General features: G+C 35.8%; 2 protein-coding genes across 4 annotated transcripts in view; both read left to right on the forward strand.

Moving 5' to 3' along the window:
• LOC106766705 (telomere repeat-binding protein 3-like) overlaps positions 1 to 2,209 on the forward strand; it is a 10,399-nt gene extending 8,190 nt beyond the window's left edge. The window contains exons 2-6 of the mRNA XM_022782722.1: positions 613 to 902; positions 986 to 1,311; positions 1,415 to 1,642; positions 1,734 to 1,813; positions 1,939 to 2,209. Of these exons, the coding sequence (XP_022638443.1) occupies positions 613 to 902; positions 986 to 1,311; positions 1,415 to 1,642; positions 1,734 to 1,813; positions 1,939 to 2,148 (1,134 nt within the window). The 3' untranslated portion in view covers positions 2,149 to 2,209. The remainder of the gene's footprint in view (positions 1 to 612; positions 903 to 985; positions 1,312 to 1,414; positions 1,643 to 1,733; positions 1,814 to 1,938) is intronic.
• Positions 2,210 to 14,028: 11,819 nt separating this feature from the next.
• On the forward strand, positions 14,029 to 19,420 carry LOC106766695 (ribosomal RNA processing protein 36 homolog). 3 transcript variants are annotated; one of them, XM_014651410.2, is made up of 14 exons: positions 14,029 to 14,289; positions 14,361 to 14,425; positions 15,033 to 15,196; positions 16,184 to 16,256; positions 16,407 to 16,594; positions 16,709 to 16,801; positions 16,913 to 17,046; positions 17,153 to 17,219; positions 17,717 to 17,769; positions 18,303 to 18,357; positions 18,439 to 18,513; positions 18,602 to 18,719; positions 18,831 to 18,877; positions 18,985 to 19,420. In XM_014651410.2, the coding sequence occupies exons 6-14, from the start codon at positions 16,739 to 16,741 to the stop codon at positions 19,084 to 19,086; spliced, it is 714 nt and encodes a 237-aa protein (XP_014506896.1). In that variant the 5' UTR covers positions 14,029 to 14,289; positions 14,361 to 14,425; positions 15,033 to 15,196; positions 16,184 to 16,256; positions 16,407 to 16,594; positions 16,709 to 16,738; the 3' UTR covers positions 19,087 to 19,420. The 3 variants fall into 3 exon arrangements, with proteins under 3 accessions (XP_014506896.1, XP_014506897.1, XP_022638885.1); XM_014651411.2 differs by having other exon boundaries at positions 14,393 to 14,425; XM_022783164.1 differs by lacking the exon at positions 14,361 to 14,425.
• The last annotated feature ends 6,273 nt before the right edge of the window (positions 19,421 to 25,693 follow it).

The raw sequence follows: 25,693 nt of genomic DNA on the forward strand, positions 1-25,693 counted from the left end.
TTTTGTAGAATTGGCCTTTTTACCCTTCTCCATGTCTTGGTAGATTTGCAACATCTTCTTGTTCTCCAATTTTCCATCCAAAAATAGCAAATAGTATTTGACCTTGGGGAGAATACTCATCTTGGAGCTTTTTGGCCATTCCTCTTGTGATGGGTCCTATGGTGCTAGGCCTTCTTGTATCATATGGAATATAAATATTGTAAAGTTTAAAAGTAGCCGGTCATGAATCTAATATAGTAAAAATTAGGCTTAATTACCTATTTAGTCCCCAAGTTTGGGGCTAAAATTTCGTTTGATACCTGGTTTTAAAAGTGATTTAATAAGGTCCTCAGGTTTTTTATTTTTCTTGCAATAGGTCCCTTCCGTTAAATTCACAGTAACAGTGTTAACTTTGTCTGACGTGGCGGTATTTTTCTGCTATTCTCCTGACACTCTTTTTTCTCTCTCCTATTTCTCTCTCTCATCTCACCATTATAAATCATTATAATTACCTCTCTCATCTTTTTCTCTCTCTTCTATTTCTCTCTCATCATTATAACATCATTATAAACCTTCTATCTTTTTTTTGGTGCATTGTATTTGTAGATTCAATAATCAATGATGTATTTGCAGATTCAAACCAGCAGGAGTGAAAGTTCTGCTTCCAGCAACGCATCTGAAGGAAATAATCAACCTGCCTTTGGCCAAGGTGTCATTGAGCAAGACAGACAGGATGAAATTAAACCATTAAAAAAGGAGGAAATTCACCAGGGAAGTTGTGCTGAGAGCACTCTTAAGACTGAGGTAGGGTCACAAAACAGTAGCCAGAAACCTCCTCCACATTCCAAGACTGATTTTTCACAAGGGCAAGTTTCGGTTAATAATGGTTCTGACATTTGTGAGAAAGTTGAAGGTGATGTGAAGTCTGAAATTTTCAAATGGGATAATAAATTTGGGAATTATTCTAATAGATTAGTAAATTTGGTTATGGCACTTCATGCTTTAGGGGATCAAATTTGGCTGATAAATGTAGTTTGAAAGACCACTTAGAATTGTATGTATCTCCTACACTAATTAACTCAAAAAGTAATATTAAATCTCCCTTTCATAGGAAATCTTCTCCCAGTGCTTCCTTTTTCAGGCGTGGGAATGTTGTAAAATTAGGTTCTAGAGATGATGACGAAAACTTTTTAAGGTGCAAAAGAGTTTGCACAAAGTCAAAGGCCTTTAGGTCTCCAAGACGCATTGTGCACCGAAGAATCAGGAATTTGATGTCTTCTAAATACTGGAAGACTGCTCCAAAGCTGAAAGACTGTGAACTTTCTAGATATGGTAATGTGACTTATAAATGAGCAACCAAATGCTTTATTGTCTGATGTACGCTATATCTACGAGTTTGATTGTCTGTCACTGGAAGTAATATGGAATTTTGCAGATTTAGGAGTACCTCATTATCATAAGAGGAAGACTTGCTATGGTTTTGAAAGAATTCAAAACAACACTTTTATTAAGAAGAGGAAAATTGTTGATCGGGTTTTAGGAGTAACTTCTGATGGAGGATTCAGCAGTGAGAGTGTGTCCAATTCACCTCAAAAAGGGACTGATGGAGACAAGCCTAGCTCATCTGCAAAACTGCATGTAGCTAAGACTAAGGATTCCCATGGTAAATAATTCTTATATTTATTCTTTCTGCTTATGTTGATTGTTCACCTCTCTCAATCGTAACATAGTTGTTCGTTATACCTTGTGAACAGTAAAGTTTAGCATTAAGTCGATAAGGATACCAGAGCTTTATATTGAGGTTCCCGAAACTGCAACTGTTGGTTCGCTAAAGGTATGAATAGAGATAGCCAAATAGAAAGCTTCACTTCTATTTTATTGTTGTCAAATCTTCAACATGCATTTGCTGTGTTGTCTGGCTCTAACTTTTGCATTGCATTTTCTTACAAATTTTTGTAGAGGACAATCATGGAGGCGGTGATGGCTATACTTGGAGGGGGTGCACATGTTGGTGTTCTTCATCATGGGAAAAAAGTCAGAGATGACAGTAGGACACTTGTGCAGATGGGTATTTCTTGCAACGAAAATTTGGATACCCTGAGTTTCATGTTGGAGCCGGTTTCTCTTCAAGCTTCTCCAACCATTTGTGGTGCTGATCCCTCTTCATAACAATGGTTTTAGATCATTTCCACCTGGTGGGATAATTAATAGGTTGAACACTCTGCTGGTTTGAATCTGCAAATACATCATTGATTATTGAATTTACAAATACAATGCACCAAAAAAAAGATAGAAGGTTTATAATGATGTTATAATGATGAGAGAGAAATAGAAGAGAGAGAAGAAAATGAGAGAGGTAGTTATAATGATTTATAATGGTGAGATGAGAGAGAGAAAAATAGGAGAGAGGAAAAGAAGTGTCAGGAGAATAGCAGAAAAATACCGCCACGTCAGACGAAGTTAACACCGTTAGTGTGAATTTAACGGAAGGGACCTATTGCAAGCAAAATCAAAAACCTGAGGACCTAATTAAATCACTTTTAAAATTGGGTATCAAACGGAAATTCAGCCCCAAACTTGGGGACTAAATAGGTAATTAAGCCTAAAAATTAAAACCCGCCAAAATGCAATAAAAAGGAAACAAGATTATCTGTCAGTTCTCACCAGTTTGAACGAGTATACACTTCCGCTTCTGGAGCATACAAGCACCTAAGGTGGAATAAATAAAACAATTACCAATGTAAATAAATCCTTCATTGGTTATTAAGAGAGATAGTAATATATTTCACCTGTAATTCTAATATTTGTATACTAATATGGAGGAGACAACTTAAAATACAAATGTCGTTTACTTGGGTGCACTACAGATAAACTGAGTGAACACCTTTCCACATTAGTAATTACTATAGTGTGTTTTGAACAGAAACTGGCATAAACTTTCACAATCTTTTAGTGATCTTGAAAAAAAGGATGTAACAAGGCAAGTGGAAAAAGAATAAATTAAATGACTATGTAAAATCCATGAAGAGATACATCTACGGTAGCTTGAATTGTATTGTTTCATTTACAAGGGAATTCACCTCATCAATTGCAGGTGACCCATATATACTGCCTCCACATGGTAGCTTGAATACACAGCAATGTTTTTCGTAATCAAGAGCATATAAGTTATGATCATGTGAGCCACACCTATATAAACATCAAACCATGCTGAAAACTTAAATAATTTCCAATCAAGCTACATGTTACATACCTTTTCAACATGTAATCAAGAGGCTTCTCACACATTAATAGATTATTTGAACATGAACTCTATAGAGAGAAGTTCCATCTTTGCTTCTAGTCTAATAATTAACATTTTTGTGTGTGATGGTATTTAGATGGTAAATATGATCACTAACATGTACTTATTAGGCAAAGTACTAATTTTATTTATATTATCAGAAAAAAATTATTACAGGGGAAAGAAAAGAATTACATGAGACAAGAGTATATGATTTCTTCTACATAGAAAAGTCAAGAAACAAGAACATGGAAAAAAAAATAGCTCAGAAAATCTCATTCAGTTTATTAATCAGAAATGACAACTCTTTCAAACAGCAATGTGTTGAGCATCGAAGGGAAGCACATTAGGGAGGGAATTTATTCCCACGGTCAGGAAACTCAACACCTGAGAGTCTTGAATGAAATCTTAAACCATACACTCCATTGAATATAGTAAAAGTTATGTATGAGACTAATCTTCCTTGTGTTAAATATACATTTAGGATACTTTATTTATAATAGAAGAGATATAGACCAAGTGCAAAATACAAATCAAGAATAATAACAAACTAACTAAAAGATAAAAAATAAAAATAAGATAAAGATAATATATCTAACACCCCCTTCAAAATGGTGCATACAAATCGTATATACCAAGCTTTTTATTAATATAATCAATAAAGACTTAATGAAATATATGTTTCAGTACTTGAGTGATATCAAATTGTTAATGATATGCAAAGACGACACAAAAGACAAAATATCAATCTAGAAGACTCCTCCTTAGCAACAAATTTGAGAGGTTGTTCTATATAAATATCTTCTTGCAAATCGTTGTTGATGAATGCATTGTCGACATCAAGTGGATAAAGAAACCATTGTTGAAGAGCCACCACAGCTATAAAAAACTAACAAAAGCCATATTTGCCACGAGAGAAAAAGCATATATGGGCAGGTCAAACGCATCGATGACAGAAGAGAGGTCAAAAGAGACCGCGACAAAAGGAGTCACGGATGAACATGAGAGAGAAACCCTAAAAATCTAAGATTCTCCAATCAAGACACCAGAAAGAGGGAAAAGAGCGACCTCGACACTCTAAATAGTTATTTAAGAGGAGATGGCACATGCGACTACGCATGACGCACCTGAAAGAGGAAAAAGAATGACCTCAGCGCTCTAAATCGTTGCTTGAGAGGAGACAGGACGCGCCACCACATAGGACAAAAAGGGGAACAAATCCACAACTTCGAAAGACACTAATAGCGCATAAGAGTTCTGATGAAGGTGTCATTGAAGGCACGATGGTTTCCTAGTTGAGACGATCATAACCGTGTGGTTGTTGGTCGAAATTGGAACTCCGACGACAACTACAAACAACGACGCTGCCGGCAACGGCAACAGACGCGGTCACTGCCAACAACGGCAGGTGCAAGCAACGAAAATTTGTTTCCTAAAAGAACCTAGCTCTAATACCTTGTTGGATATAGTAAAAATTATATATGGGATTAATCTTCTTTGTGTTGAATATACACTTTGGGTACTTTATTTACAATAGAAGAGATATGGACTAAGTCCAAAATTCAAATAAGGAAGAATAACAAACTAACTAAAGATAAAAATAAAAATAATATATCTAAAACATCCAAATCCACAATTTTCATATGTTTATAGAGAATCCTTCCACCCTTATGATTTTCTAGGTTTGACAACTTGTATTGTCCTAAAGGGTGTGTCAATTTTTTCCATGCAAATAGAAGTTGGTCATCAGATAATCTATATTACATTTAATTGAAAATAAAAAAGACATGTTTGAATGTAATTATTTAGGTTGTAAATTTCTTAGCGAAACAACTCGGATGTGATGGAAATTGGATTTAATATATCCCATTAAAAGTCATCTAGTATCTCTATTTGATGTGCAATATCCACCACATCCCCTCACGTCCAAAGAGTGGACATTTCCAAGCATCCCTATCGTGCTGGAGGAGACATCTCTAAAGTGAGACTAAATATTTGAGTGGTCTAATAGTGGATCCGATAACAGGTGACGATAAGCTTAATAAACCTCTCATTAAGATAGCCTTTGATATTATTTTAGAAAGTTGACTTTTAAACCTAACTCAATCTCATAAAACTAGTTTGCCCACATATATGTTATTATTTGGTCATATTTCTAGTCAATATAGAATCTCCAATAAAATAAAACTGAGAAGAGGTCAAACTAAAATCAAATATACCAACCTATAACACTCATAATTTTTAGTCTCTTTCATTCCTCCCCTCAACAAACAAAATGCCAAAAATAGCATTTTTGAAGATTGATTTGTACAAACCAGCAGCAGTCCTCTAAAAAAAGTCTTTTGAGCATTCAACCCACCTACAAGGGTTCTAAAAGAGGGATTATAGACTATATAACAAACTTGCATACATGGCAATAATTGTGGGAGGTACTGAGTCTATGTTGCATATAAGAGAAGATAGGGAAAATGACCGTGCAGGCAATCAATCATTTGGGTAGCTATGACTAGTGAGTGGCTATTATCACAGGAATAAGAAACTTTTGTCTTTTTCATTTGCTTTTCTTAGAATTTGGAATTGGGTCTGATTTATTCTTACCAATGTTAGGTTCCTTTATTCAAGAAACCGAATAGCAGCTTCTATTCTCACTCACACACTCAACAGTAGAAAAGAACATGTATGTATATGTATTTTTATTTCCTCTGTAATGTGTAGAAAGAAAAATACAAGTATCGATCTCTTCCAAGGAAGCCTCCCTTCCTCTATTGGCCAAGAGGTCTAGTCTAAATCCCAAAATAATATTTGATATCCTCCTCAACAACTCAGCTTTTATTTTATACTCTCTCTACCCCTAACAAACTAACAACATTTCCCGCTATTTACTTCCCTCCCCTTTTATTCCTTCTTGCATAAACTTGTAACTTCCTAACATTACCCGCTTCCTCAACATCAACCTTGTCCTCAAGGTTGAAATATGGAAACTATTGTTTGATATACTGCACTTCTTCCCAAGTAGCACCCTCTAATCCACCTTCCTGCCATTGTATTAACACTTGGGGTAGCTCCTTTCCTTGGTGTTGTATGGTTCGTTTTTGGAGGACTTTCATTGGTCGATACACATGTTGATCAACCTGCAGTTCAACTGGTAGTGCGCCTTTAACATGATGTGCACCAATAGCAATTTTCAAATGTGAAACATGGAATGCTGGGTGTATTCTTGTTGTTTCAGGTAACTGCAGCTTGAAAGCCACTGGTCCTACTCATTTCTCCACCAAAAATGGTCCATAATAACGTGCTGACAATTTGGGATGTAATTTTGTAGGCATAGAAACTTGCCTGTGGGGTCTGATTTTAAGGAAGACCCAATCTCCTTCCTTTATCATGGCTGCCTTTCTTTTCTTATTAGCATAATAGGTCATCTGATCTTAGGCCCTTGCGAGATGACACCGCAATTGTTTCAGTGCTTCGTCACAGGTTTGCAGATCCTAAGCGACTGCTTCCACTATTTTCTCACCTGGTATGTATCTTGTGATGGTTGGTGTTGGTCTCCCATAAACGGACTCAGGTGTGCATTTAGAGGCTCCTTGGTAACTGGTGTTGTACCAATATTCTGCCCATGGCGGGACACTACTCCAAACCTTGGGCTGTTCAAAGCTGAAGCAACCTAAATATGTCTGCAACACTCAATTTAAGACCTTAGTTTGCCCTCCGTTTATGATGTCTAGGTACAATCATCCTCTTCTATCCTACTAAAATATAGAGACCTCTTTATGAAACATATCTTGCGTCAGATTGTCTTCTACAAGTCAACAACCCATCGGAGTGAATGACGAAGGATTGAAGATCAAAAGAGAACAAAGCAAAGAAGGACGACTGACCCTCAGACCAATTCAACCGAAAGAAAAATTAAATTTTAATTTATATTTAATTTAATTTATATTATTTTATATATTTTTTGTAATTATATTTAAATTTTATTTTAATAATTTATAAAAAAAATATTTTTTTAAATATTTGCGAGTATCCGTGGGTATCCGCGGGTTTTAAAATATCCACGGATATTTTTTAAGCGGGTATCCATGCGGGTAGCGGGTGATTTTTTTTGCCGGGTCGGGTTGCAGGTAGGCACTATCCGTGTCCGACCCGACTCGTTGCCATCCTTATGCCCACCCAATGGAGCGACTATGCCATCCTCTTGTACGTTCTATAAACTCCCGAGTTCCCTCCCGCTAACGTGTTGTGAAATTCTACTAATAGTTTAGGTATCCACTTCGATTGGCAAAGAGGACTAGCTTCCCTTTATAATGTAATCTCTCATTCTCCATTGTGTAAGCTGAATGAGAATTTGGATAAGCTTTTAATTCCTCCGTAATTTTTTTCAGACTAACATCCCTCTCCACCTCTTCCATTAAATCTTGAAACTCTGGTCAGATTGGTCTTTATATCATTTGCAGCACTTTTTCCCCTCCTCCAATTCCTCCCCTTCCCTTGAGAGCCCATCCGCCACCTTATGGATGCCCCCGTCCTATATACAATATCAAATTCATATCTCAGCAATTTAGCCAGTCAGTTCTGCTGGTTTTGAGTAGTAATACGTTGCTCCAACAAATATCTCCAGATCCTCTGGTCAGTATAAACAACGGACCTTTGGCCCAAAAGGTAGGGTCGCCAATGTTGGATGGCTAACACCAAAGCCATCAATTCCTTCTAATAGACCAATTTGGTGAGTGACATTTCTGATAAAGCCTTGCTAAAATAAGCAATCAGTTTTCTGTTTTGAGATAGAATTGCTCCTAAACTAGTGCCTGAAGCATCGCATTCCACCTAGAAGGTTTGAGAAAAATCAGGTAATGCTAATACCGGAGTCGTGGTTATTGTTGTTTTGAGTCTCTACATTGCCTCTGCCCTTGTAGGAGACCAATAAAACTTTCCCTTTTTAAGCAGGTTGGTGAGAGGTCGAGAAATCTTCCCATAATCTCTTATGAGTCTCCTGTAGTATCCAGTCAGCCCCAAGAACCCTCTCAACTCTCTAATACTTTTGGGCTCGGGCCATGTCGTCACTGCAAAAACCTTTTCCTCGTCCATCTCAACTCCTTCCTTTGAAATCTTATGCACCAAATAACGAATTTGCTCTCTCCTAAATTCACATTTGTTTTTATTAGCAAATAATTTATGTTGTACTAACACCTCCAAAACTTGCAGTAAATGTTGCATATGTTCATCCCAAGATTTACTATATACTAATATATCATAAAAAAAATACTAACACACACCTCCTCAAAAACGGCCTTAGGACAGAATTCATCATATCGTGGAACGTGGCAGGGGCGTTTGTTAGCCCAAAAGGCATCACGAGAAATTCATTGTGCCCCTGATGCGTTCTAAAGCTTGTCTTAGGAATATCTTTAGTCTTCATCCTGATTTGATGATATCTAGCCTTTAAATCAATCTTAGAAAAATATGTTGCCCCGTTAACTCATCCAACAATTCTTCTATAACCGATATTGGATATTTATCCGCCATTGTGACCCTATTAAGTGCTCTATGATCCACACAAAATCTCCAGCTTCCATCTTTTTTTTTTCACTAATATTACTGGACTTGAGTATGAGCTATTGTTAGGGCGAATAATGTCGAGCTTCAGCATTTCCTCAACTTGTCTCTCTATCTCCGTTTTCATAAGATGTGGGTAGCGGTATGGCCTGACACTTATGGGTTCAGTTCCTTCCTTTAGGGGTATTCAATGGTCTACTTTCCTCTCACGTTGCAGCCCTAAGGTTCTCGAAACACCCCCTCAAAGTCTGACATAATCTGTTTCAGCTCTGCCTTTTATGTCGGTGTCCATCTCTCGGTTTCCCCATCTGCCTCCACCGCTTCTGCTTGACTTTAGCTCCACACGAGAGCCATGGCTTTTATCTCTTTTTCTTTTAAGAGAATTTCGAGTGTCACCATTCTACGTGTTGAAGTGGGATCTCCTTTTATCTCCACTTCTTTTCCTTCTTGCTTCACCTTCATAATTAGTTGTCCCCAATCCACTTTAATCTCTCCTAGGGAAGCTAACCAAGTGATTCCTAATATCACATCCACACCGCTTAACTCAAAGAGATACAATTTATCTCTGACTTCCAAACCATCTAATTTCACGGGGACTCCTATACAATACCCACTGGTTATTTTCTTTTGCCCATCTCCCAAGCACACTCTTTATGGATGTGTGTCGGTGCTTTCAAAACCCAATTCTTTCACCAATCTGGTGGATATAAAACTATGACTAACTACCTGTCAATTAACACCAAAATTCTCCTCCCCTACATCCATCCTTGTAGTTTCATTGTATTAGATTAAGTGAGTCCTCTGACAGACAACCCTGACAGTCCCATCGCCATTTGTTCCCATCCCTAGGGGCTCCATTTCGATCTTCTCTTCGCCCCTTCTTCTTCATCTTTTTTTGCCAAAATCATCACCCTCATACTTCTTTCAACACACCTATGGCCCAGGCTGTAAGGGCATCCACAATGGAAGCAGCGCCCCTCTTCACGCCTCTTAATATATTCGGGATAAGGCAAAGTCCTTACTCCTCTTCCTTTCCCATATATGTGTGTGTCACCATATAAGAGATTTCTCACTTTTTTCTCAGTTCAACATACCACAACGGTAACACTTCCTTGATTTGTACTCGTTTGCATAATGGTTTGGTTGTGCTTGTCATACTTAAAACACGGTCACAATTTGACTCAAATGAAACTCAGATTACTAAGAGCCGAGATCCAGAAGACCGGGGACGAGATGGATGACCTCTAATACTACTTTATAGATAAAAAAAAAAAAAAAAAAACCGACTCACATAAATAATTAGACTCTTATTAAATTCACTGTGATTACTTTTATTGAACCTTGACACTTTTAAATAAGTGTAAACAAACCAAATACAAATAATAAAAACTTAAAACAAAATATAACTTGTTTAAAATAAAAACAACTATTTAATCTATGTTTATTTTGCATGAATAAAATAAAATAATACCTCATCTAAATAAATAAAAAATCAAAAATATATATTCTTGATTAAAATTAAACTAAAATATTACTAAACAAAAACTAATAAAATAAAATTTAAACAAAATTATTAATAAATTTTTAAAACTTAAGTTTATTATAAGATATTGTTTATTTTTGATACTGAAAAATTTTGGGGTTGTCACGTACTAAAAAAGCTGAGTTCTTTAAAATAAACATAAAATATTCACCTCGTGTAATATATGAATACAATAGCGAATAAGTGAATCGAATTATACCTGTTATGGCTATCTTGTATTTAAGGTTTATTAGATAAATGAATAAAAAATATATAACATAAAAAAATACTGTTACCAGAAATATGGTAATTAGTTATAATATTATATATAAATATTTTGAATTGTTAATATTTCACATAGTAACTTTGTTAATTATTTAAATTTAAACTAGTGATAGAAATACATAGAGTGCATTAACAATTTTTTTTTATATTATTGAAAACTAAATAAATTTAAAATTGCCGTTAATATTTATATTGAAATTATAAAATCTTTGGTAAAAAGAGAATCGTACAAAATATTTTTATTACTATTGTTAATGTTACAGTAAAAGTATTTTTATTTTGTCATCAAAATAAAAGATTAAAAGATACTTTTAATTTTATAAAATATTAATTTTATATTATTAAAAGATTAAAATATTATTTTAGCATTAAAATTTTATTATTTTTATTACTATTGTTAATATTATTTTTTTTTAATTTGTGATTCAAGTATAAAAAGAGAAGAAAAATAAATATTAGATAGTAACAGGGAAGAGGCGTAGGTAGCAAGACTGGGGTGTAGAAGTCATTGTCTTCCCGTTTCTTGGTTACAAAACGTCGTCGTTTTTATTCTGTGCTTAATTTCCCTTCCGTTTCCGCCACCATATACGAGTAGGGTTTATATGTTAAAATAATCTCAAGCACAAAAACATATTTTCTCACTAAAATATATGGTTATTTCATTAACTGAGATAAAAACTATTGAATAATCACTTACACAACATCAAATAAAATTTAAAATCAGTCTCTAAACTTTTAAAATAAGCACTAAATATCTTCTTAATAATCAAATTTTTAAAATAATAAATCTCCTACCTAGTTGTTACCGTAACCGAATTTAAATAAACAAATAAATCTTTTTTTTTTTAATTTAAGTTTATTTAACAAAATTTTCTCATAAACTTAAATTTTTTTTCGTGTGCATCATCCCACTCCGGGTTTGTTTCTTTTAATCACATTTGACTTCTTCTTTTTCCTTTTGGCTTTTTTGTCTTTTACCTTGGTTGACCTCTTTAATGCTTTGACTGACTTTGTTATGCCCGACTTCTCAATAACCTTAACAAACTCAAATTTGATCTTTGACTATTTATCGACAATCTTGACTGACATCTTCATCGGGTTCTTCTCAGCATCTTCATCGGGTTCTTCTCAACATCTTCATCTTCCTCTGGTTCAAGAACACTAGATATTTTATCTTCTTTTTCAAGAGCCGTCTTCTTCAGCTCCTCAAGCTCAACCTTTATGTTTATTCATAATTTCATTAGCTTCATCTAGAAGTCTCCCTATTCGCTGAATCTCTTCATCTGTTTCTTTGAGTTCTTTCTCCAAATTTTCTTTCTCCATAATTCTTGCATCCTTTATTGAGATCACTTCATCCATTGTTGGGATCGGGCTCTTCATGTACACTGCATCTGAGCTCTTTGCCATCAACATGATTCCACACTCTTCTTCACCATCTTTAGTAACGAGATTCGTCTCCCCCTTCGACTTTAAGATCTTTGACGTCAACAAAGCTCCCATCTCTTCTTCATCTTCTTCTTTTTCTGTAAGAAGGTTTCTCTCACAATATTTAATAGGGGCTCCCTTTTTGTGGATTCTTTCCCAGTTCTCTCTTTGATATCTTATCAGGATGGCATAGCAGCCAAGGGTAGGATAGGATGAGCAGTGAGAACGGATGAGGGAAGGGAATCTCCGATTTTCATTTGAAGTTGGCAAGAGAGAAGAGGAACAAGGCCTTATTAGTCTCGTCATGGCCTTCTCAGCAACTGGGGAAACTGTAATAGGCTCTTCTTTGCTCGATCTCACCTAAACCTTTCATTGAAATTCTTATTATGATTCCATTAGTTGATATGGAATCATAATAAGTCAGAGCAAAAGTAATAATAAAAGAACATAAAAAAAGGGCTCTTGAATCGGTTTCGGTTGGCATGGTTTCTTCATACAGCTGGATCCTTCACTCTTTGTTTTGGACTTGATCCTCCCTGATTGAAAGCTACTTGAGCTTGCCTATTGGTCAAGTGGCTTGAAGCTCATCTAAGGATGTCAGTCATAGTTGCTTTCGCCCTTGGCCTGAAACTTCAACCTGCCATAAAAAAGTGGCATGATTCTAATTGCCNGATCCTATGGTTTAGAGGTGGAACGCGAATCCTGCTCCCATGTGGTACGATCCGGCTTATACTTGTACTGATAGCACGGGTACTTTGCTTCCTTGTTGGCTTGGGGCAAATCCCTTCCCTACACTGAACGGAAGGTCGGTACTAGGAATCTATCAAAAATATCTGGTCCGGGGAGCTACCACAATTGTAGCACTTACACGATCTACATTCATATCCATAGTGGCCATGCTTGCCACAATTAAAACATTTCACTTATGACTGATCTCCTCCGCCTTTTCCTTGTCCTCGGTCATGCTAATATTGCTGACCGCTTCTCTATTCATTACCCCTACCACGTCCACCTCGTCCTTGTCCTTGTCCTCGACCTTCTCTTCCTCTGTCGCCAGGATCTCGGCTCTTAGTAATCCGAGATTTATTTGAGTCAAAACTGTACTGTAGTGCTTGATTGTCGGGTTTAACCTGATCATCCTAACTCCTTCTCCTTTGTTCATGGGCTTCTAATGACCTAACAAGTTCATCCACTGTGAGAACCGACAAGTCCTTCGATTCTTCGATGACACACACGATACTTTCGAAATCCTTTGTAAGAGATCTCAAAATTTTTCCCACAACCCAGCTAGATGGCATTTGTTCTCCATTCCTGCTGAGTTGGTTGGCCACCTTCTCTACTCGAGTTATGTACTCGGTTATATGCTCTTTGAGCCCCATCTTCAACTGTTCAAACTCTCCTCTGAGAGCTTGTATTCGGACTTGTTTAACGTGGCTGTCACCTTTATACGCAACCTCCACTATCTTCCAGGCTTTCTTTGCTGATTTGGCATTCACTATTTTTTCTTTGCTGACGCATCTCTTGTCTTGGGATCTCAATAACGCCTTCATATGTAGGCACGAATTATCATAGTTGGTTTTTCTTCTCAATTGTGGCACACTCATATGTTTGCCATCTCTTACAAAAAAACAAGTCCCCTCACAATATTTGACTCTCTCCCCTTCTCTTTTTTTCTTCTCTCTTTACTCACAACTATGCTTTGATACTACTTTGTTAAAATAATCTCAACCACAAAAATATATTTTTTCTCTAAAATATATGCTTACTTTATTAACTAAGATAAAAACTATTAAATAACTACTTACATAATTTCAAATAAAATTTAAATCAATCCTTAAATAGAAAAGTTAAAATATCTTCTTAATAATTAAACTTTTAAAATAATAAATCTCCTTGTTACTGTGAACCTAAAATAAACAAATAATATATTTTTTTTTAATTTAAGCTTATTTAACATTATATCTGCTTTCTCAATCACGGGCTACATTTGCTTTCTGCCTTACATCCCGCTTACTCGCTGCTGCTGTTGAAGGGTGCCGCTGTTGAAGGTTGCCGCTGTTGAAGGCTGCCGCCGAGGTTACTGCCGTTGAAGGTTCGCTGCCATCGAAGGTTCGCCGTCGTCGAAGGCTTGCCTCTGTCGAAGGCTTTGCCGCACTCTGCCGTTGCCGAACTGTCGAAGGTTCTACGTTCTGAGAACACTTCTCCTTTAGCTGGAAAGGAGAAGCAAATCTGGAACCCTAAGGTATGAATGTTTTTCCTGTGTTGTTCAAACATTTTTGAAATGCATTCTTTGTTGTTCAAACATTTTGTTAGACATCTGGTAACGATTGCTTGTACGTGGAAAGAGCATCTGGGTTCTTCCATCATCAGTGGCCAAGGTACTTTATTATTTCAACAAGGGTTTTAAATTACCATCTGGGGTTCATCCATCATCGTTAAACACTGCACCATGCTTTGCCAGTAGTTGTCCTGTTTATTGTGTATGAATATTATTGTGTAGCTAGAAAAGTTAAACCAAAACGAAGCCTCACATGCCTCTTGTTACATTTCGCTGTAGAAAGTATGAAACGATTTCCCAAAATAGTTATTTGGATAAAACTGAGATAAAATTGTTTGCTAATCAAAGTTTCCTTAGTGGTATATTTCATCTCAGTAATTAAAATTGGTGTACTTTGTGTGACCAATTTTTGTTGAAGAGCAGTGCCACAGTATTATGGTACTGGATTTGCATTTTATCCCAATTGTATTGTCAGTATCATCAACACTACCAAGTTTAAAGTTCTCGCTAAAGTTTGATACCCTATGAATATAAAGAACAATCTTAGTTGATCTGCAGTGCTTGTTATTTTTATGTCTGCTGTTCACTGAAATATTGTTTTTACTGATATTGGAAATGGGAACTTTTTAAAACTTGGTTGGTTCAGTATGGGAATCTAGTTAAGGTACTTTCCAATGCATCTGATTGGTGTGTGTTCCGGTTGTTAGGAATGGAGTTGCCCTGAACCTGGTGAGGTATTGAAAAGAAATTCAGTGCCAGATTGGCCTTTGCTTGCAACTTACCTCATAAGTGAAGCTAGCCTCATGGAAACTTCAAGATGGAGCAATTATATATCAGCCTTACCTCGTCAACCTTACTCGCTTCTTTACTGGTAGCTGAACTGTTCTTATCTTTTTAGAGCTTGTTTGAGAAGATTTCTTAACAATAATTTCTCCAATCTAAAACCTATCAAAAAATGAAATTAAGGTGAAGACAATTAGAGCATAGCGTGTTTAAAACCCTTCTAAAAGTATTATTTTGATTTCAATGTACAATTGTATGTGGTTTATATATCACTGTTTTTTTTTTTTTCATCCTCCTCTCTTACATCTTTATCAGTGGAGTATTTATGTCATTTATAGAAACTAGGTTAATGATGGCAGTGAGAGTTAGAGGTCTAGCCAAACAGTAGTTGTCCTGTTTCTTAGATCCTACCATTTGTTAATGGCAGTGAGAGTTTTGGTGATCTGTCATGTGATGAGGTTTTGTTTGGAGGCTTTTTGATGTTGAACGCTCTGTGGAGACAGTAACATAGAGTACAATGGTGTAACTTAACGTCACAGTTACAACTTAGTGAATCGTGCTTGCAAAACTGAAATAATAGTGCAATTTTCAGATTTATGTAAGGTTTTTTTCTTCCTGCGTAAGTGTTTCTTTTGCAAAAAGCTTTATCATAATGTTTCTTTCGTGTTTGTTGTGTCTGTACTAATCCATTGTTCTATTTTTGTAAGTATATGTTTGCGCGCTTTGTAATGGAATGGTTTTGGCATTTGTGAATCAATTGCAGTTGGCTGCTTTCTTAATGTAGGAGACAAAAATTCGCCTGATGGTTCATTTTTAGTTTTGGCATTTTACTTGATCTTGCTTTGATTAATCTTACTTTTTGTGCTACTTCTAAGGACGAGCTCTTGCTGAGGTTTTTCTAGAATCTGGCCAGTTTTTGAATTTTTCATAGTTTATCATCTTTTATTTTACAAGGAAGTGAATGAGTGTCTAAGTCAAAGACGAAATCTTTTAAATTTCCCCATATTTTACTTGGCATAATTTAATTGCCTCTTATTGGTTGAATCATATTGGTATCTTTCTCCCCATATTTCAGGCTCTTACAAAACTAATACTGCATCTGAGAGTGTGAATGCGGCTTACATAATTTCTCGAAAAGATCTTTCTAGGTAAAATTTCCGCCATTTTATCCTTTTCAAGTGCATGAGACATTATGCAAACTATAATTTTATTTTTTATGTTCAGTTATTCATGTTAAGTTAATGAATCAAATAGAGAAGTATGCGTTTTGATGTGTTTATTTATTTGACCTCATACAGGCTTGCTATACTGCTCCCCTGCACAAATAAAGCTGTTGTAGCCGTCCGGTTCTGTCCCATAATTTGTAAACATCAAGGAACGAACTCTCTCGACTGTGGTATAATACCACAATCCTTTTTAATTTCGTTGCAAAATCCGAACCTTTTAACTGTCTCCTTCACCATTGCTCCTAAAATACTTGACTAAGGTACTCCTCCCACAATCAATTTATGCATTTTCAACTTCAACATTTTTTTTTCACGTAAAATTGATAACTTTTTTTTTTCTTGGGGTCTAACCGATTTCATTTACTTGTAAAAAGGTAAAGCAAGGAGCCAGAGTCGCAGAATCCATGGAAACGCAGTATGAAAAACTCGAGAGAGAAGACTCTATTACCAACAGTTCCTCAGAAGATGTGGGTAACTTGACAAAGTTTTATAAAGTTATAATTTGTGTTTTTTTTTTGGATTTCTTCAAAACTAGGTTTACAGTGAGTGCGAAGTGTGATTGGTTTTGATGATTACAGGAGGAGCAGGAGATAGAGAAGGAGTTAGCAGATGTAACTTTTGAGGAATTGCAGAAAGCACGCTCGAATGGGGCACATGCTTTTTTTCAGAAACCCAAAGAAGACAAAAAGTTAAAAAGGGCTAACAAGAATAGGTATTGCATTTTTAACAGTTTAATAGAGTATTTATTTATTTATTTTTAATTTCTGATTCTTTAGTCCATGAAACCTCATGCAAAGAAATCTGTAATGTTTTACTAGGCCGATGGAGGCCAGTAGCAAGAAGCCAGTTTCTGCTTTTAGAGAGGTCATCCAAGCTCCAAAGAAGGTAGATTTATTGTTCCTTGTAAAGAGTGGAACTTTCTATTAGTTTTTTCTTTAAATTTATGTTACTCTCTGTCACTGAATTCGTGAGGTTTAGCTCCTCAAAGTCTAATGAGGCCCTGTAGAAGCTTGCGTAGCATTTTGATATTTTAGACCTACTAGGCTGCTACCCTATAAGGCCATTTGCAAGCTTATGTAGAGTAGGAAGACCAATTGCACTCTATATCTTGTTTGCTTTACACATGCACACACATTCTGACATATTATGAAGACTCTGAGTGCCATGTATGTAGACTTTGGATGTGAGATGGGTTAAGTGAATTATTGCAATACCTCTCGCTATGTAAGTGTTTATTAGAAGTTTTAAAATGTTTGTGCTGGTGCTATGATGTTGAGTTGTGGAAGTTATGTTAAATTTGAAAACTGATATGGTTAATGATTTTTTCATCATTTTCCGTGTCTGTTTATTATTCTGAGTTTCTACACGGTTAATAATGTCAGGTTGTACGTGATCCAAGATTTGAATCTCTTTGTGGTACACTTGACCCTGAAGGGTATGTTCACCTCTTGACATGTGCTTTTTAATGTTGTCATCATGTACACTTGTTTAGTTGCAATACAGTTATCATTATAAACTTCAAGAAATTTTGTGCTACTTTTAAGTTGTGTTAGTTCTGGTTGCCTTTGCTGTTTTAGAGCATGTCTAGCGAAGTGCCACTACTTAATATCTTAAGAAGATGCTAGTTCCGTTCTTATAGAGGAGTCAACTTAGTGAGAGCGATTAAAGCAGTGAAGAGAAACATGTAAATTTCAAATGAATGACTTTCTTAATGCGAGGAAATTTTAAACAGTCAAGTTTAAAATAGTTCTTGTTGTAGATAATAACCTTTTCACTGTCATAAATAATTATCTTTGTAGATATAAAAAGCTTCTGATATCCTTACTTAAAACATATTATGCTTCTACTATATTGAACGATCCTTATGCTGATCTATATCTTGGTGCATAACCAAGTAGTTTCATTTTAAACAATGCTTTCAACTAAATCTGGGAACTTCTGTTGTAATATATGTGCTTGGACTTGCAGGTTTAAGAAGAGGTATAATTTCTTATATGAAAACGATCTTCCTGCTGAAAGACAGGTAGTCTTCCAGATTATACGTGTAGAACATTTTTGTAGAGCTTACTCTATGAACGCTGATTACATCATCTTGTTTTACCAGGCTCTGAAGAAGGAATTGAAAAAGTATAAAGATCCGAAGCGCATAAGTGAAATAGAAGAACGTATATCATGGATTGTACGTACTTCACTTTTACTAGTTTGTCTTCTACCTCCAAAAGTATGATGTTTATTGATTTCCTCATGATGTATTCATGTTTTTTCAGGATAAACAAATGAAGTCTGATTCAACGAAGAATATTGATACAGAAATATTGGCGAATCATAAAAAGAAAGAGAGAGAAGCAGCAAAGCAGGGGAAACGTCCTTTTTATCTAAAGAAATGTGATCCTTCCTGCCATGCTCTCATTTCCATTCACAAACAGATCAATACATGTTAAATGAATTTAATGAAGCATCACTATATATGCTGACATCCTTTTCCATTCCTTGCAGCTGAAGTACGGAAACAAAGGCTGATTGAGAAATATAATCAGCTCAAGGTATACATCTTAGAACATCTTTTTGTGTTTACCCATGCCCCCACCCCATTATACCACTTGTTTTCTCTCTCTCTTTTCTGCTAAGTCTATCTGTTCATCATTTTTAGTCATCGGGCAAACTTGAAGCATTTGTTGAGAAAAGGAGGAGAAGGAATGCTTCTAAGGACCACAGATACATGCCGTATCGTAGATCTGGTGATGTCGAATAAATTTTGTAGCTTCTTAAGCTATAATTATATACTAGAATATAGCACCAAAAAGAAAAGTAATATATGTTTTCTGGCTGCCAGCTTTGGGGATTGAATATTGACGTTTGTTGATGGCATCATGGAATTTGTTTTGTGACTCTTGAAGGTTTACTAATTATCAGGGAATGAATTGGTAGCACTTGGCTACTAGGCAGTCTTTTGAGTCTGGGTTATGTACTTGTAGGAGGGATGTCTTTTCCATTATCATTAGGTTACTTGTTTTAGGAACCGTTTGTTTAAGATTTTCTCAAAAAGAAAATCTGAATATGAAAAAAAGGCTTTCTTATTACTCTTAGACGCTGCCTTGTTGATCAGCTTATGAAAGATATTTCATGAAACATGCACGCTACCAAATATGAGAAAAGAGGTGTCCTTAAAATATCTCAACTCACCATTGATGACTTGATTAACTAACTACTTTGCAGACTCATTTTGAAGATTCCCCATAAACAATTTAATGGCCTTTTCATGGTTTCACCCGGGTGAAGAAAAGTATGATATTGATTTTTTGTTGATTTGCATCTTTGGAGAGATTCATGTTTCACTCGTAGGTGTATTCCTCCAGAACTGGAAATGCAAATTAACCTGAAAAAAATGATAGAAAAGTATGTTTGAAATTGATGGCCGGTATGTTGCACTTTAACCTGTATGAGGAACTTTAAGCATTGTTGGAAGTCCACTTAACAAGCATCAAACCCCAGCTGCGAGTGCTCGTCGACATAAGCATATTCTGTAATTGGATCTCCTACATAGTATTTCCACAGTAGGTCCCCCTCCTTGTGTTAATCCACCATATGGAACAAAGCAAATATTAGAATAAACAACTCATTTTGATGGTGACAGTGACAGTGGTAATGTGGTTCAATGGTGAAAGATGTCTGGGTCTTATTTTCTTGTTGTGGGGGTGCAGTTAATAATTGTAGGCACAGGAAGCAAAAGCTTAATCAACATTCTTACACGGAATAATGATTTGATTTGATTTGTTTTTTTTTTCTCCAGAATGAATTCACTTTATATCAAGATTTATACAAGAAAACCAATACAAGTTCCGCAATATCATTAAAATAGGTAAACGAACGTTCAAAATATTATAATTTTGGATAAATAACAAGCTAAATTCCGATTCAATTATTAAAAAGTATTCATTGACTTTGCTTTTTTTTTTTTTTTTACTAAAGTTAATATTTTAAGTGACCTTTTGAATTTAAAAAAAATATATAACAATCTAATTGACAATCAACTATATATCTGATAAAATAAAACCCTAAGGAATTATCATGATTTTTTCGGTCATTTACATTTGTGTTGTAGTTGTTTTAAAAATTTGGAACATACCACTTCTTCCATTTGCATTATTCTATTCTCATCTCAGCTTCACGGAATTCCTCTCTCTGCGAAGTTCTACATTAAATTGAATACATCAACTAGTAACCTAGTAAGGAAATATCAAAAGACAAAATATCACATTTTGGATACCAGGAAAAAAACAAACTAAAATGTCCAGCATGATATCATTGACACCTATACATTTTTATTTTTTGTTTTTTTAAAAGACATGGCTAAAGAGACGTGATAGTTGGGTTGACAAAGATAACCATTATCAATCTAGTCAAGCTAGTTGATTTAACCAGACTAGATCGTCTATCAAAAAGATTATTTTATAAATCACAATGATACTACGAGTGTGTTTAATAAGACTCTCGTTGACACATTTAGTAGAGAAAATGTTTAGTAGTGCATTTATTCATGTATTAGCACGTTTACTAAATCTTTTTTTGAGGTATTTGGATTTCACAAAGCTTTTTAATAAACTACTTATCTTTTAACTATATTACTTTTTCATAGAGATAACATTATCATATGCTTCATTTTGTTTATTGTCGTTTGTTAAACTTTTAAAACATATGAAGACGTTTAGACAATTCAGTTTTATAGATGGTTTTGTCTTAACAGGAAGTTGGTGCAAACATTACTTGTCTAAGAATCGATCGAGGAGATGAATTTACCTCAATAAAGTTTGAAGAGTTTTGCATGGATCTATGCAATTAAAAACTACCTACACGTCTTAGCAAAATAGATTCGTTGAACGAAAAAATAAAACATTCATGAACGCAGTACGAGAACATTGAGTGAGAGACAAATTCCCAAAGCTTTTTGGCTTGAAGCAGTTAGATGGTGTGTACACATGCAAAACCACAGTCCAACTTTAGTAGTCGAACAGAAAACCCTTGAGGAAGCATGGAGTGGTGAAAAACCAAGAGTGAATCATTTTAGGGTCTTTGGGGGATTGTCATTCATGCTCACATACACGATCAAAAGAGAAGCAAACCGAACGACAAAAGCAAATGATGCGTCTTCATAGGCTTTAGTTATGAATCTAAAGCCTACAAATTATCTGATCCAGTAGCAAAGAAAGTCATTGTGAGCCGAGATATTATCTTTGAAGAAGATAAGAGTTGGAATTGGCAAGACATTGAAAAAGGACGCAAAACTGATGTACTAGACTAGGAAGAACAAATAACTGAAAGTGAAGACACATAACATGAAAGAACAAGTAATGTTCGTCAAAGTGAGCTCAGACCAAACAAGATCCAACCACTAGTACATGACGATGAAGGTGATTTCCCAATTGAAGGGAGGGAAACACGGAACAAAAGAAAACCGGCTTGGATGACAGATTATACACACTTCTCTGCTGAAGAAGCAAGCCTAATGGTGATAATGATGGCTGAAAATGGGAGTGACCCTCACTCTTATAAGGAAGCATCCTAAATGGCATAATGGAGAAAAACAATGAATATGGAGACCCAGGCAACCAAAAGAAATAAAACATGGGAACTAACTGATGTTCCAAAAGGAGTCACACCTATTGGAGTCAAATGGATCTTTAAAACCAAACTTAATGAGCATGGGAATGTTAATAAGCACAAGACACGGTTGGTGGTAAAGGGTATTCACAGTTGTTTGGAGTGGATTACATGAAGGTTTTGTCCAGAAAGTCAAGAAGATAAAGTCTGCAGATTAAAGAAAAGGCATTATATTACCTTAAACAAGCTCCAAAAGCTTGGTACAACAAGATTGACACATGTTTTGCTGAAATATTTTGAGAAGTGCCATAATGAACACACTTTGTTCACTGAGAAAAATGAAGACAACATTCATATAGTTAGCCTTTATGTGGATGATTTGATTTTCACCAGAAATAATATAAGCATGTGTGAAAAATTTAAAGGTTCAATGAAACTAGAGTTTGACATGATTGATTTGGGTAGAATGAACCATTTTCTCGGAGGTTGGATTTTTCATTTGTCAACAAAAATATGCTCAAGAACTATTGGCACAGTTCAACTTGACAGATTATAATCTAGTAAGAAACCTAATTGTTTCAGGAACCAATTTGTTAAAGGATGAGAGTGGCTCTAGAGTAGATGCCCTAAAATTCAGACAAGCAGTAAAGTGTCTTATGTATTTGACTGTAGAGTAGATGCCCTAAAATTCAGACAAGCAATAAAGTGTCTTATGTATTTGACTGTAACTCATCCTGATTTAATGTTTGGGGTTAGTCTGATTAGTAGGTTCATGACCGACCCAAAAGAATCAATCTGGCCAACAATAAAAAAGATTCTACAATATGTGAAAGGAACTGTGGAGCATAGGATTTTCTATAAATCTGAAGGAAAACACACAAGTCTTATAGCTTATACTGATAACAATTACGCAGGAGACTTGGACGATTGTAGAAACACTTCTGGCCTAGTACTTATGATGGGTAGACCTTTCAATTTGGCCTTTCTTACATGGTTTGGGTCTGACCTATGAGAACCCAGAAAATCTAAGTTTTAGAGGGAGCAAGTGTCCTCAAATGAAAGGACTGAGTGTTTTAATGGATATATAAATGGGATTTTCAAAACAAAAGCTCCTTTCATTATCAAACAATCCACATCTCTCTAAAACCAGAATTCTCTACTCTTCCTCTCCTTTCTCTCTAAAATTCCTTACTTATGTTTCATCTAATCAAAGATCAGAAGCTTCCTAAGTGGTCCTGACTTCAAGAACTTCCTTTTATACCGATCAAATTCTAGATTTGGACGGGTAAGTCTCGTTTCACCTGTTTCTTGTGAAATTCAACACATGCAAGCCACTTTCCTGATTTCACGTGTTTCTCTACACTCTTCTCCCTTTTCTGATTTCAAATCGGTGCTTAAATTGATTTTCTTCAAATCAATCGGTGATCTACAGGTGATCTTAGAGTTTCTTACGGTACAAGCTTAAAGTGGGGCTTTTGTAGAGCTGTCTAGATTTTCTAAGGTAAGGGAAGCTAGTTAATTTAATTGATTGGTGTATGATGTATGAAAATGAGGTTTGATGATGTTGCATGTATGTGAATTTGAATGTTGGTGTATTCGGTAATTGTGTGGGTTGTTGAATGCATTTCTGCAGAATTTATGTTACTGTGCTGAGTGAGTTGTGAGGAAGTGAAGTAGTAAAATTAGGAAATTGTGATCCGGTGAGAAATTGGTCAGTGGGTAGAGTCCCAGAAAGTGTAATTGTCCTTGTTAGAACCTTTAAGTTCCTCTAAAATGTGTAAAAAGTAGGAAAACAAATTTTTGGTCATAGGGTTATTGATTATTGATGAAGGTTGAAAAACAGTTATTTTCATATGTCATTTTAGACCAAATTACACCCTTTACTACTTGGAATGAGCTTAGAATTAAGCAAAACTCAATAAATGAGTTTGTAGAGAGTCAAAAGCTATTTTTAGCGATATTATACTTGTTTTGCATTGTTTTGTAGCATTTATGAGAAAATGAAGAATGAAGTTGAAGATAAAGATCGTAGACTCAAGAAAAGAGAAGAAAATTGAAGATTTGAAGAGTCGACGCACCGCCCGACGACAACTTACATCGCCGGGCGGTCCAAGGCGAGGAGTAGGCACCTGGCGTTGGCGCTGGGCGGTTTTGAGGGAAACCGCCGAGCGGTAGACCCCTACCGCTGGGCGGTAGTGCGATTTATGGGAAACCGCCGGGCGCCACACTTATACCGTCGGGCGGTTGTCTGCTGGGCTTGGACCTGTTTTCTATGTTTTTTTTTTATGATCTGTTTGGGCTTGGGCTTGTTTTATGTTATTTTTATGCCCTATTTAAAGGGCAGAACGTCTTAGGGTGTGAATCTTTTGATGGCTTAGGCACAAAAACACACTTTTCACTCCTTTGGGGTAGATTTGGAGATGGTGACAACTCTCCTTTTCTCCTTTTTAGGGTTTGTATCTCTTTCCTTCCTTTCTTCATCCATTTTTTATCTAGGTTCACCATGACAATGGTGAACTAAACCCTATTGTTGTTGGGGGAACAATGTAATCTTTTGATACTCTCTTTTATTGAAACTCTTGATTATTTATATGGTTTCCATATGTTTTGATTGTTAAATGTTGGGTTCTCATCTGTGCTTAATGCCTTTATCGTTTAACTCATTCGATAACTGATGTTTGTCTTTATTGATACAGGGACGTACAATAATGTCATGAACCTTGATTTTGCAATACCACCTAGGGATAGGGGTAGGACGATCAATTGCTTTTAACTTCTGCTATATAATGCTGTATTAATTGCTAGGGGAGGCTAGGGATAACAAGCCAGTAATTAGTATTAGGCTCTTTTCGCCGAGGGATCGGGTTAATGGTAGGCTAAGAAAGTTGCATGACAATTAATTAATCAAGCTAATAATTCAAGAGGAGTAAATAAGAGAGAGCAGATAAGATGAAATTGTAAACCCCCAACAACTCCATTCATCCATCCACTTTTGTGTTTAACCTCAATTGATCAAATTGCATTCATGTTTATTTTTTCGCACTTTATAAAAATCCCAAAATATTATTCATATAGTCTTGATTGGTTAGGCAAAAGCACAATAGTTTAGTATCGTGAGTCTCTTAGGAAAATGATACTTGGACTTACCATTTATTATTACTTGATACGATTTGGTACGCTTGCCAATCCGTTAACAATTATGCAGAGTTTGGTGTAAAAATCTGGTATGAGATCCTTTGGAATGATGTTAAAGAGATTTAAAAACTCTTAGATAGGTGTAAATTGATATATGAATCATGTTTGGAGGATTAGAAGTTGGAAAAAAATGTGTAGTTTTGATAAATTCTAGTGTGTTCTTAATTATGCAAAAGTTCCGCAGAAATATGCAGGAAGCTGAGTGTTCGCTGTTGACCGCTCGACCATGACCAGGTACTCGGTCATTAACTGGGTTTAGTCTCTTTAGAGTCTTACCCGTTCATGACCGTTTGGTTTTAGGTGTATGGGTAGCCTCTTGGTAGTGCTCGGTCATGTACTAACACTCGATCTTGGTAATGTTCGGTCATGTACTAACACTCAGACTTGGTAATGCTAGGTCATGTACTAGCACTCAGACTTGGTAATGCTAGGTCATGTACTAGCACTCGGTCTTGGTAATGTTTGGTCATGTACTAGCACTCGGTCTTGGTAGTGTTCGGTCATGTACTAGCACTCGGTCTTGGTAGTGTTCGGTCATGTACTAGCACTCGGTCTTGGTAGTGCTC

This window comes from Vigna radiata, chromosome 7 (genome assembly GCF_000741045.1).
Source record: "Vigna radiata var. radiata cultivar VC1973A chromosome 7, Vradiata_ver6, whole genome shotgun sequence".
Classification (NCBI taxonomy): Eukaryota; Viridiplantae; Streptophyta; class Magnoliopsida; order Fabales; family Fabaceae; genus Vigna; species Vigna radiata.